This window comes from Ictalurus furcatus, chromosome 2 (assembly GCF_023375685.1).
Source record: "Ictalurus furcatus strain D&B chromosome 2, Billie_1.0, whole genome shotgun sequence".
Classification (NCBI taxonomy): domain Eukaryota; kingdom Metazoa; phylum Chordata; class Actinopteri; order Siluriformes; family Ictaluridae; genus Ictalurus; species Ictalurus furcatus.
In genome coordinates this window covers 29659285-29670729 of record NC_071256.1, presented here as the reverse complement: position 1 = coordinate 29670729, position 11445 = coordinate 29659285, and the positions used below count along the sequence as shown (strand labels likewise).

Here is an 11445-nt window from a genome sequence, read left to right as displayed (position 1 = left end):
TACACACGACACACAGGCAACAAGTGTTCAAACCAGAAGACATCATTTTATAAAGAGATTAATTTGAATTCTTTTTGACTTTTATGTCTTTGCAAGTTAGAACTGTCATTTGAACCATTATTAATTTGGATGAACTTAAAAGGAAAACTTGTGGAGAAGTTACTGGTCTTCTGTCACTCTTATGTCACAGCTAGCCCAGTTACAGCAGCATTTCATACAAGAAATCAGTGATCACAAACATAAGGAATAACAATCAGATGTACAGCGATGTTCAAGGTCATATTAAATCCAATGTAGAAGTAGTGAAGGCAGCAAACGTTGGACTCAAAGTTGAAGAACAGTGCGGCTATATGATGCAGTTGCACAGAGTTATGGCAGAGACTCGACTAGGCTGGTTAGCGATCTGTGAGATAACCGGCACAATGTCGTTGACGGTGGTATTGGCATGAAAGTTGAAAATCTGGAACTTTATTGGAGTGTACAGAAAAAGCAGGACATAATAAAGGATTAAAATGCTGCTACATTACTCTCTTTAGGGAGAGATGAAGTAAATCCCACTGGCACCACTATGAGCAGGTAGGTGAATGGCATTGTAGGTAATGGAAACCATTAAAAGAACTACGAAATCGCTGAAAATTTTAAAAGGTAAAAAAAAATAATAATAATAAAAAAATAAATAAATAAATAAATAAATAATAATAATAATAATAATAATAATAATAATAATGGCAATTTCATTAGGAATAAATTTGACACCACTGAAGATGACATGTTCATTATAAAGATTAATATGCAATGAGCAGGCAGATTTATGCATATATAATTAATCAAACTTAAGATATCAAAAACAAAGATCCAAGTAAGAGCACTACAAAGAGTTATTAAAATAAAATAAAATCCACACCATACAGACAAACAGTGACTTCTGAGAACTATTATGCAATCGGAGGTAATGACACATGAGTAATTTGACTGGGTCAGGGTAAGTTTGCAAATATGTATACATCACTACATGCTAGGGGTGTAACAATACATCATGACACGATGCATTGCAATGCAAAAATGTGACGATGCGCATCACGGAAATGTGCAGTATCAACATTCTATTAAATATGCATGTAATGCAATTGCACTGTTTGAACACCAGAGGTCCCAATCTGCGCAACCCATAGAGAGAGATATAGAGAGCACGCCGGTCACGTGATCATGTTCCTTCATAGCAAACCTAAGAGATTCCAGTTACAAAACGGGAATAATTTGAATTTCAGAAGTGACCGAGTCTGATATCTTTGGGTTGCAACGACCAACACGGATTATACGTTATACTGTCACAACCCCAATTCCAAAGAAGTTGGGACAGTATGGAAAATGCTAATAAAAACAAAAAGGAGTGATTTGTAAATGTATTTTGACTTGTATTTAAACAAAAAAACGTATAAAGACAAGGTATTTGATGTTTCACCTAATCAACTGCATAGTTGGGGTTTTTTTTGGAAATGTTATTTTGAAATTGATACATGCAACACGTTCCAAAAAATTTGGGACAGGAGCAATTTAGGACTAATAACGATGTGACAAGTTGAAATAAGATGATGTTAAACAGGTGAGGCAATCATCTAATCATAGTATATAAGGAGCATCCAAAAAAAAAAAAGGCCTAGTCCTTCAAGAGCAAGGATGGGTCGAGACTCAATCTGCCAACAGATGAGTCAGAGAATAATCCAACACTTTGAGAACAACATTCCCCAAACACAAATCAGTAGGATTCTGGACATTTCAACTTCTACAGTGCACAATATAATTAAAAGATTCAAGGAATCCGGTCAAATCTTGGTGCGTAAAGGGCAAGGCCGAAAACCACTTCTGAATGTGTGTGATCGCCGATCCCTCAGACGTCACAGTGTTAAAAACAGTCATGAGTCTGTAATGGAGATCCTGACATGGACTCGGGAATATTTTGGTAAATATTTGTCAGTCGACACCATTCGCCGCTGCATCCACAGATGCAAGTTAAGGCTTTATTATGCTAATCAGAAGCCATACATCAACACTGTCCAAAAGCACCGCCGACTTCTCCGGGTTCGGTCTTATCTGAGATGGACAGTAGCACAGTGGAATCGTGTTTTGTGGTCAGATGAGTCAACATTTCAAATAGTTTTTGGACAAAACAGCCATCGTGTTCTCCGGGCCAAAGAGGAAAAGGTCCATCCAAGCTATTATCAGCGTCAGGTCCAAAAACTAGCATCTGTCATGGTATGGAGGTGTGTCAGTGCCCATGGCATGGGTAACTTGTACATCTGTGAGGGAACTATTAATGCAGAAAGATATGTACACATTTTGGAGCAACATATGCTGCCATCCAGAGCAGGACAATACCAAACCACATTCTGTCCGGATTACAAGCGTACGGCTTCGTGAGCAGAGAGTGCGGGTGCTAGCATGGCCTGCCTGCAGTCCTGATCCGTCACCGACTGAGAATGTGTGGCACATTATGAAGCGCAGAATAAGGCAATGAAGGCCCTGTACAGTTGCACTGCTGAAGAACTGCATAATGGTTGAATGGGGGAAAATCCCATTTGCTAAACTTAACCAACTGGTGTCTTCAGTCCCCAAACTCTTAATAAGAGTTATTAAAAGAAAAGATAATGGTACACAGTGGTAAACAGTCGACTGTCCCAGATTTTGGAGTGTGTTGCAGTCATCAGATTTGAAATGAATTTATATTTTCAAAAACAAATTAAATTTACAAAGTAAAAAAAAAAAAAAAAATCAAATAATGTGTTAATAATGTGTTTTCAATATAGTACAGGATGAACTGAATTTTCAAAAGGTCTCTTTTTGCATTTTCCATACTGTTCCAACCTTGAGGAATTGGGATTGTACAGGATCATGTTATAACGTTTAAAATGAGCTCTTCAGTACTTTCAAACACCATCCCCGCACCTCTGCGGAGGAAATCGGCCATTTTAGCTGGCTTTGCAACTCTATTTCTGATATGGAGATCATTATGTGCCAGTCGATCAAGTCCTCGGGGTCGGACACTTTGTTTATTTAATCAAAATTTGCGAGAATTTATACATTTAATTATTGATTTTTAATATCTGGTGAAGCTGTAGTGCATTTTGTTTACAATATTAAACCTCTGTTTGTAGCCATTTTTTATTGATTTCGTTTTATACAGACCAAAATGCACATTATTTTGCATTGTTTATTATATAGAAATATTTTGTTCAAATTTTCTGAGAATCGAATCAAAATGTGAATACAGTATCGTAAATTGAATCATAACCAGAGTGTATCGTTACACCCCACTACGTACTAGGCCCTACACACTCCTGTGAAGTGTTGTTCCTGCTTCAGAAAGAGAACACACTTATCCACTCCATGCAGTTACTTGCCTATATCCTCTCTCCCCCCCCCTGCTGTTTACTCCATTCCTCTCTCTTTACTGTGAGAAGGAGGTGGAGAGGAAGAGCGTCCTTTCTGTGCGAGTTAAAAAGGTTGACTCGTCTGTGCCTGGCCCTCCATGTTACCAGTGATGTAATCGATCAGGACAAAGCCAAAAGCTTGCTCTGACACACACTGCCAAGGTAGAGGAGTAAATATATATATATATATATATATACACACACACACACACACACACACACACACACACACACACACACACACACACACACACACACATCACCATGTGAAACAGTGTGTGTGCATACAACATGGATTACAGCATTATATATTATTTCACGTATTAATAATTCAAGTACGTAGATAATCAGTGTAGCCTAAAAGGCATGCAGCACAATCACGTTTTCATCAATCTGCAACATTCCCTTCAACAAGGGCTGACCAAATAATTACTAAACCCAAATCCCATGAAGACCCCCGGACCAAGAAGTCCACCTTGTAAAAACAGATTCACTAAACAGGAGCAGACAGCACAAGCTCAGTATGATTTGTCCGCTTTTGCCATTACGTCACACAGAGCCTGCAGTGGCCATGTTGACTTTTGCTTGTTAAATGTGTTTGCTTTCCTCACTGTGTTAGTGCTCTTACCCTGTAGTTGACCTTCTCGACTACCTGTTGCGGGTCGCTCTCCAGGATCACCCTGTCAACCAAGACCAGCGAGGAATCAGAGGCCATGCATGAGAAAAGAACTTGCTGAATTACTGTCTTAGTGATTGTATACGTTCATTATACTGCTACATATTGCACCAGTGATATGGCTTACAATACATTACAACAATTGTGTGTGTGTGTGTGTGTGTGATATGTCAATGTATTAAGTATTCTCCAAAATTATTTTTTTTAATTGCACCAATGCCACAATTTACTACAACCCCTAAGAAAGCTAACTTCTACAGTATCTGTACAGAAAATTTAAATTTTCACATTAATGATTAAACAATATTGTATCATGCAGTGTGCTGTCCGTGTTACGTTCTCACCCTCCATCAATGATCTCATCCACCACCAGAAAGGCTCCATCCAAATTATCCAGCAGACTTCTTTTCTCCACATTTTTCCTAAATGAGAGGGTAGACTTACTTATTTTATACATTTTTAGATCCTGTTACATTTTGCTGAATGAATTAAAGTTTTATGAACCTGAACAAGAAGCTACAAGCGTCTGAGGACCAGTTTTCAAAAAACAATGCAGAGTCTAATTCACGATTGTATTATTATATAATAAATACCAATCATTTATTATTTCATGTAAGATATCAGGCTTTTTTTTTTTTTTTTTAGCTGTTTAAGAAATTGTCATGAAAAAATTAAATGTATCTGAATATCCTGTTTATAAACTATTCACCTGTTTTGTTTGTTTGTTTTTATGACATCATGTTGTGGTATGTATGAGCTGAGAGATTCAATTCAGACATCAGGGAATATCTAAGGAATATCTAGATATCTAGATGTTTACAATGTTTAATCCTGACATTAGTTTCGTCTCTGCCACTAACGTATGTCACACATTGTTAAACTGGAGGTTTCAGACATTTCTGAGTTCCAAACCGGTACTTATGAGTTTGACTTTGTATTAAGTAATTCAGTAGTAAATCAGAGGCTTGACATGATGTGAGCATCCTAATTGTAATAGATTTTCATAAATACAAACATTCGTGGTAGACTAAGAACTTTTGTTTTGGGTACAACTGTACAGTCGAAGTGAATCGTGTGATTAATGTGAACAAACCTCAAGATCTGATTGAGAGACTCAAACAGACAATTCAACACTGCCATCAACATCAGCTGTGCAAAATGAGAGAGATGCACATGTTAGAATTGATCCGATTTTCCATTTGACATCTAGGGTACATGACAAGGTACATAGAGTACTTGTGTTGTATAGAAAGGCTCACCTCATTCTCCTGTGCACTGCCCACAACATAGAAGAACAGGTCTATGCTGCTCTTGTACACTATAGTCATGCCCTCCAGGAAGGCTATTTCATCTGAAAGGTCATAAGGAGGGAAGAAGCTCTGGCTGTTATTCAATAACTTTATAATTCCACAGGACAATTTGAGACCCCACACACACAGAGAGAGAGAGAGATCTGGCCTGAGGACTGACATAAAAAATAAAGGATTCAAACTCGCTAAGTAACAACCCCGAGAAACACTGTCAGTGAGTCACTATTCAATTTCATTTATTTGAGAAAAAAAAAATGGAGCCGTATACATGTGGGTCATGCATTATAACCATGACATAAGGGTCTAATGTAAGGGGGAGAACAAGAGAGCGGGTTAGCAGTACAATATCCCACAGTATCACCCCATAGGCCACAGGGGAACTTTCTATTGTATGCGTGTTTCATTCATAACCCAGACAGAAACAGCTGAGAGTGGATAAAATACTGTTGTCCCTGCCCTGTTGTTAAGTAATCCGAGATACAGCTGTGAAAGGGACATGGTGTGGTTTCTAATAACAATGAGACTTTGTTGGTACACGTTGTAGACATTTTGAAAATCATTAATTTTAGAAATCTGTAATAAAAATAAATAATTTATTATTATTATTATTATTATTATTATTATTATTATAATATTATCTTAGATTTTTTTTAATCTACAACGTTTCAAATAAAGTTCATACTCATCATGGGGTTAACCAGTAAACTAAAATAAACTGTCCAACATTGTAAAGGTTTTAGTTAGGGACAGTGAAGAATATAAATGTCGTCAGGATTTAACTCTAGAAGACATTCCCTTTCTGCCTTAGGGAAAAACCTTAAAAGGTTCTATGTAGGACCATCCAAGGAACCTTGACCGTTAAAATGGTCTTGCCCTTTCATGTTACTACATTATAACTGAAGACACTTTGAGGAAGTAAGCCAACATGATGTTTATTATTTAAGGTATAGGTTCAGAAAGCAAAAAAAGGACACCAAAATAGATCCTAAAGTGAAATATTTAAAATGCCATTTTAAACACAACCCAGGAAATGCCTATTATACTCACTATACTTTTACTTACCACATCAGTATTTACCTACTCTCAATACTCTATGCTCTTAACCTTAACTGATAGTTTATACGGTCAATATGATCTTTTTCCCCTCACACACCTTCTCAAATACAAACAGAAACCTGAGAAACCTACTGTCTGCTTTATGTGTTTTGTTGAAGACGTTCTTCTCGAAATTCTTCTGCTCCTTCATAGAGGGATACAGCTCTGTGTCATAGTACTGAAAGAACAAAATAGTCACATTTTTACACAAGAACAGCACAAAATAACCCAATTATAAACAACTCAAACAACAATCCTATTCATTGGATCAACTTATCAACTTTATAGTAAATGTTGCTCATTGGGTGGAGTATGTCTGGTGTGATCGAGATTAAGCCTCACACCTTACAATCATTTCTGTTAAGGTGAGGTTCATATTCATTTGACTTTTATCCATCATAAGAAACAGGACAGCAACAGAACTCAGTTACGGAATGAGCATTACAATGTTTTTTTTTTTTTATAACCGAGTTCTTCAACATAAAGTAAAGCTGGGAATAAAGTACAATAAGCAGAAAAAATGTGCCACTCACCTTTGAAAGAAGTCGGTTTCCGTCATTATCCAAGATGAAGACTGCCTTAACGGTGTACAACGAAGGCCCCTGTGTATTTAAAAAAAAAAAAAAAAAGTCTTACTTAAACAATGTTCTATAGTCCCCCCCCCCCACTTTTTAGTACATATTATCTGGAAACATCAATTAATACAGACAATACAATTAATTAGGTTATAGAAGCATGCAGGAGTTGCTGGTCCAGAACTCTTCTTTTTCAAACTGCATAATCTCTCCGGACCAAAGTTCTGTTATGCACTGACTGCCACTGATCCAGAGTCGGAGTGTACCACAGAACTTGGGCCCGGAGGACTGATGTTGGTGAAATGGTGGCTGCAGGAAAACCGAAACGGTCACTTTTACTGGAAGAGTAAAAGAGTCAATGATGTCATGATGTCATGAAGTTTCAGGAGTATCTCAAAAAGCGCAAGAAAGACGCTCGACACCCGGATCACTGCCCTTAATTCCTAAACGCATTTGGAAGTGTGCGCACTTGGCTGAAAATGCATATTTCAATAAAGACAAACAACAGCAAGCTTACAGGCCACTGTTATAGCTGTGTTTGGATATTCGTTCATAATAAAATATGAATAATCATAGCAGTGGTGTGTGGATATGCAGCTGTTTGAGTGTCAATTAGTGCAAAAGGATAAAAAGGGGGGGGGGGGGGAATCAGCAAGGAAAATCGTCTCCCAGCTCTGAAAAGACACAGTGAAGAGATCCACCTGTGGAATGAATTAGACTGCTGTGCTGCTGAGGCGCTCCATAACAGAGGACGTGGCACCCGCATCCCACCAGGCAGTGCGCACACAGCGCAGCGTTCACTTTAACTCCACAACACTGCTGCACTTACAACTTTATGCAACTGCTTAAATCAAGCACATCACACAAGAAACACAGCTTTTTATTATGTGCAATTATAGCCTATTGTAGTATTTTCACTGTTATTATTGATATACCTTTTTTTTTTTTTTTTTTTTTTTTTTGCTCTGCCATTACAGGAGAAGTAACATCTGTTACACTCGCCTGCTGATCCACGTATTTACACTGCAAAGGGTCATGGCATTGCATATATTTCATTTCTCAAAGCACACATTTTCGACGGATATAAACTCCTCAAATATCCAGCTGGATCATATGATCAGCTACAGGTCTTTTAAAAAAAAAATACTCGTGTTAGCACGATAGCTTTTGAACCACATCAAGAGCAAAGTATTGTGTTAAGACAATCGAGGAGAACATTATTTATCCAGTCAACAATTTATCCTAATCAACAAGTGCGTCGAGTCTTTCACTGCAACACTGAACACAAATAAGAAAAAGAAAACAGAAAAGCTCAGATAGCTTACCAGAGCCACGGAGTCCATGGTGGTGTTTAGTGTTGACGTGGACAGCTTTGAGCTGTCACTACTGGAGCACTCGTAAAAATCTCTGACTCATACAGAGGGTGGAGCAAATCCGCTTTTAAAATGGCTAAATGCACCCTGCGTACTAAACTACTAAACAGTGGGCTCTAATAGGTATTACACTGCGTATGATAAGGTTTAGTACGGAAGTGTGCGGAGCTAAAGGTGGCGACCTAAAACGGAAGCCAAACTGTGTTCTATTCGCCGCCATTTTGGCTCTCGACTCCCTTTTAATCTGGTTCCGTATCACTCCGTCACAGAAACGGAATGGCGGCAGTTGCACGTTAATGGAGATTAATTTACGTGAGGCTAGGGATTTGTTGATACTGTTACCATATGAGCATTTTTGACTTAGCAACATATTAATGGTTATTTTAAAATATCGCTGTAGTTGAGTAAACTCAGTGCTTGACAAATGTAGAGTGCTTTAATAAATACTGATACACGCCAATGTATCTTTGCACTTTAATATTACAGTATTTAAAAAATAGTTATAATCACAGGTTTATGCTTTAAATGTCTATGTTGAAGTGTTAAATGTAGAAAAAAAAGTGAGACAGAGGATTCTGCGGTGACTACAGAACACAAAAAAATAGACCCCAGCCCCAATACAGTGACTTGTCCAGATAGGGGGATAGATGTGCTCAGATAGATGTGCTCATATTCCAATCCATTTCCTATCCCGCTTATCCTATCCCATGGAACTCAATGCACAAGGCTGGGGACACCCTGGATGGGTTGCCAACCCATTTCAGAACACAACTGCACACCCATTCACACACTATGGACAATCTGGAATTGCTAGTCAGCCTACAGTGCATGTCTTCAGACTAGGGAAGGAAAACTGGAGCACCCAGAGGAAACCCTGAAAGCACAGGGAGAACATGCAAACTACACGAACACAGGGCAGAGATGGAATTCTAACCCCTAGCTCCAGAGGTACGAGGCAAGAATGCTAACCACTAGCCACCGTGTCCCCCCGCGCTTGTTTTCAAGCTCTTTATTTAGCCAAACATGTAGTGTCCATACTGTGTAGTTTTCGTCACCTGCTCCCGGAATGTATATAGCAGTTATAGGAAGATTGACTGCATTACTTATAACTTACCAATCACTTTTAACTAAACATAGCTTAGACACTTCCAAATGAACATAGAGAAAAGGCTGGCCTACAAATACTTAAAGGCTTTTAACGTTGCATTTAATGTTAAAAGGCACATAATTATTGTATCACAACTAGAAGACCTGCAACAGGATCCCAAATGCCACAGCGATGTATGCTCCTCTCAATAGGAGGGGTAGTTTGCTCACCAGATACAAGGCTTTCCTAACAAGAGGATACCACATCAGAGAGAGAGAGAGAGAGAGAGAGAGAGAGTCACTTGAAATGCCTCCCTTATCTTTTCTGAAAGATGTAACATGCAGGTGGATTTGTTTGTCAATGCTCAAAGTTAACACATTGCAGACTGTGGTTCTCCTTAGCGAAGCTGGACAGGATGCTGGGACAGGGTGGATGGCCTCACCATTGTATTCCTTTCCTCATATGTTTCTGATTCTGGTGTCCTGATGTCTTCCTCCCCCTGCTATCCCAAATGGATGGAGAGATTTGGCATCCTCAGCAATGAAAGAGCCTCTAGTACAACCAGCTGTCCTTGGGTGGAAGCTGTTCCCAAAATGGTATGCACCTTATCGACTGGATCTGTTTTATTACCATCCATCCATCCATCTTCTACTGCTTACTCCTTTTCAGGGTCATGGGGAACCTGGAGCCTATCCCAGGGAGCATCGGGCACAAGGCGGGGTACACCCTGGACAGAGTGCCAGTCCATCGCAGGGCACAATCACATACACACTCACACACCCATTCATACACTACGGACACTTTGGACACGAAATAACAAAATACTTCAGGAATTGCTAGACAGCAGCAAATTCCTATTTATAAGAAAGGCATATGTGGCAGCCATTGCACAAATCATGGCATCTCTCTGGGGGCTCACAATTTTTTTCCCAACCTTCTTGAAAGAAGTAAGGCACCTACATCCTGCAATATTCCTCCAGAGTCCTATGTGGGATGCTTGTGCTAGAGTCCTTTAAAGTCTTTTATTATGAGCCTGTGCAGAATAACAATCTGAAATGAAGGTCGCTAAAAATTAACTAAACTTTTTACAGGTGATCACTTTAGCAAAAAGAATGAGAGGACTGTATGCTCTAGTATGAAGCTCAAAGTGCAGTCATTGGTGGCTAGATGACTCAGGGTGACCTTATGGCTGAACTCAGGTTTCCTACTGAAGTGCAAATGATATTACTTAATTTTGTAAATAAATCAATCGACTTTGCAGGATTCCATGAAGGAGACCATAACATGCCACTGAAAAGGAGCATCTCCTCCTGTTGGGCATTATTTTGAGCTTAACTCTCAGGAAGTCTGCAGTACTGCTACCAGCCATCATGCACTTTTTCAGGGCTCTGGAAGATCAACATCTTCCCTAACAGTGGCGGGAGAGAGTGCAACGGTCATCTCTGAACACTTTTCTTGTTTGTCCTATAATGTTGTCAGTTCCTCATGACATATTGGTATATGTTTTCTAGGTGATTCACGCCCACAGAGGTGGTTAAAGGTGGCAAAGTACAACAGTTAATTAAATCTCCAGTAGTTAAATCTGTAACTGGTTACATGCCAGTAGGCGAATTGGGTGTATTTCTGCCTCATGCTCAGTGTTTCTGGGACAGGCTCCAGGGCCACCACAACTGAAAGTTAGTGAAATGTCATAAATTGCACGATTTAATTATTATTATTATTTTTTAATCTTGTAGCTTGTTTTATTTCATTTTATTTTGTCAAGGTGGTAGTGTAACAATCATACCCTATAGTTTATTAAACTATAAAAAGTTATCATCAAAGTTATATAAAAGTTATCAGCAACATCTACTGATGTACAGTAGATCGTTGGTAAAGGTAAGTTTAAAGGTAGGTTTAAA

At 38.8% G+C, this 11445-nt stretch overlaps 1 protein-coding gene across 3 annotated transcripts in view; it reads right to left on the bottom strand.

Moving 5' to 3' along the window:
• copz2 (COPI coat complex subunit zeta 2) overlaps positions 1 to 8577 on the bottom strand; it is a 10804-nt gene extending 2227 nt beyond the window's left edge. The window contains exons 1-8 of one of the 3 annotated variants that reach the window (XM_053613438.1): positions 8410 to 8577; positions 7043 to 7111; positions 6603 to 6687; positions 5364 to 5455; positions 5198 to 5253; positions 4449 to 4526; positions 4057 to 4108; positions 3399 to 3582 (exon numbers count right to left, since the gene is read on the bottom strand). In XM_053613438.1, the coding sequence (XP_053469413.1) occupies positions 3493 to 3582; positions 4057 to 4108; positions 4449 to 4526; positions 5198 to 5253; positions 5364 to 5455; positions 6603 to 6687; positions 7043 to 7111; positions 8410 to 8427 (540 nt within the window). In that variant the 5' untranslated portion in view covers positions 8428 to 8577 and the 3' untranslated portion in view covers positions 3399 to 3492. Of the gene's footprint in view, positions 1 to 3398; positions 3583 to 4056; positions 4109 to 4448; positions 4527 to 5197; positions 5254 to 5363; positions 5456 to 6602; positions 6688 to 7042; positions 7112 to 8409 lie in introns of those variants that run through there. The other 2 variants (XM_053613429.1, XM_053613446.1) reach the window with 2 other exon arrangements.
• Positions 8578 to 11445: the final 2868 nt, after the last annotated feature.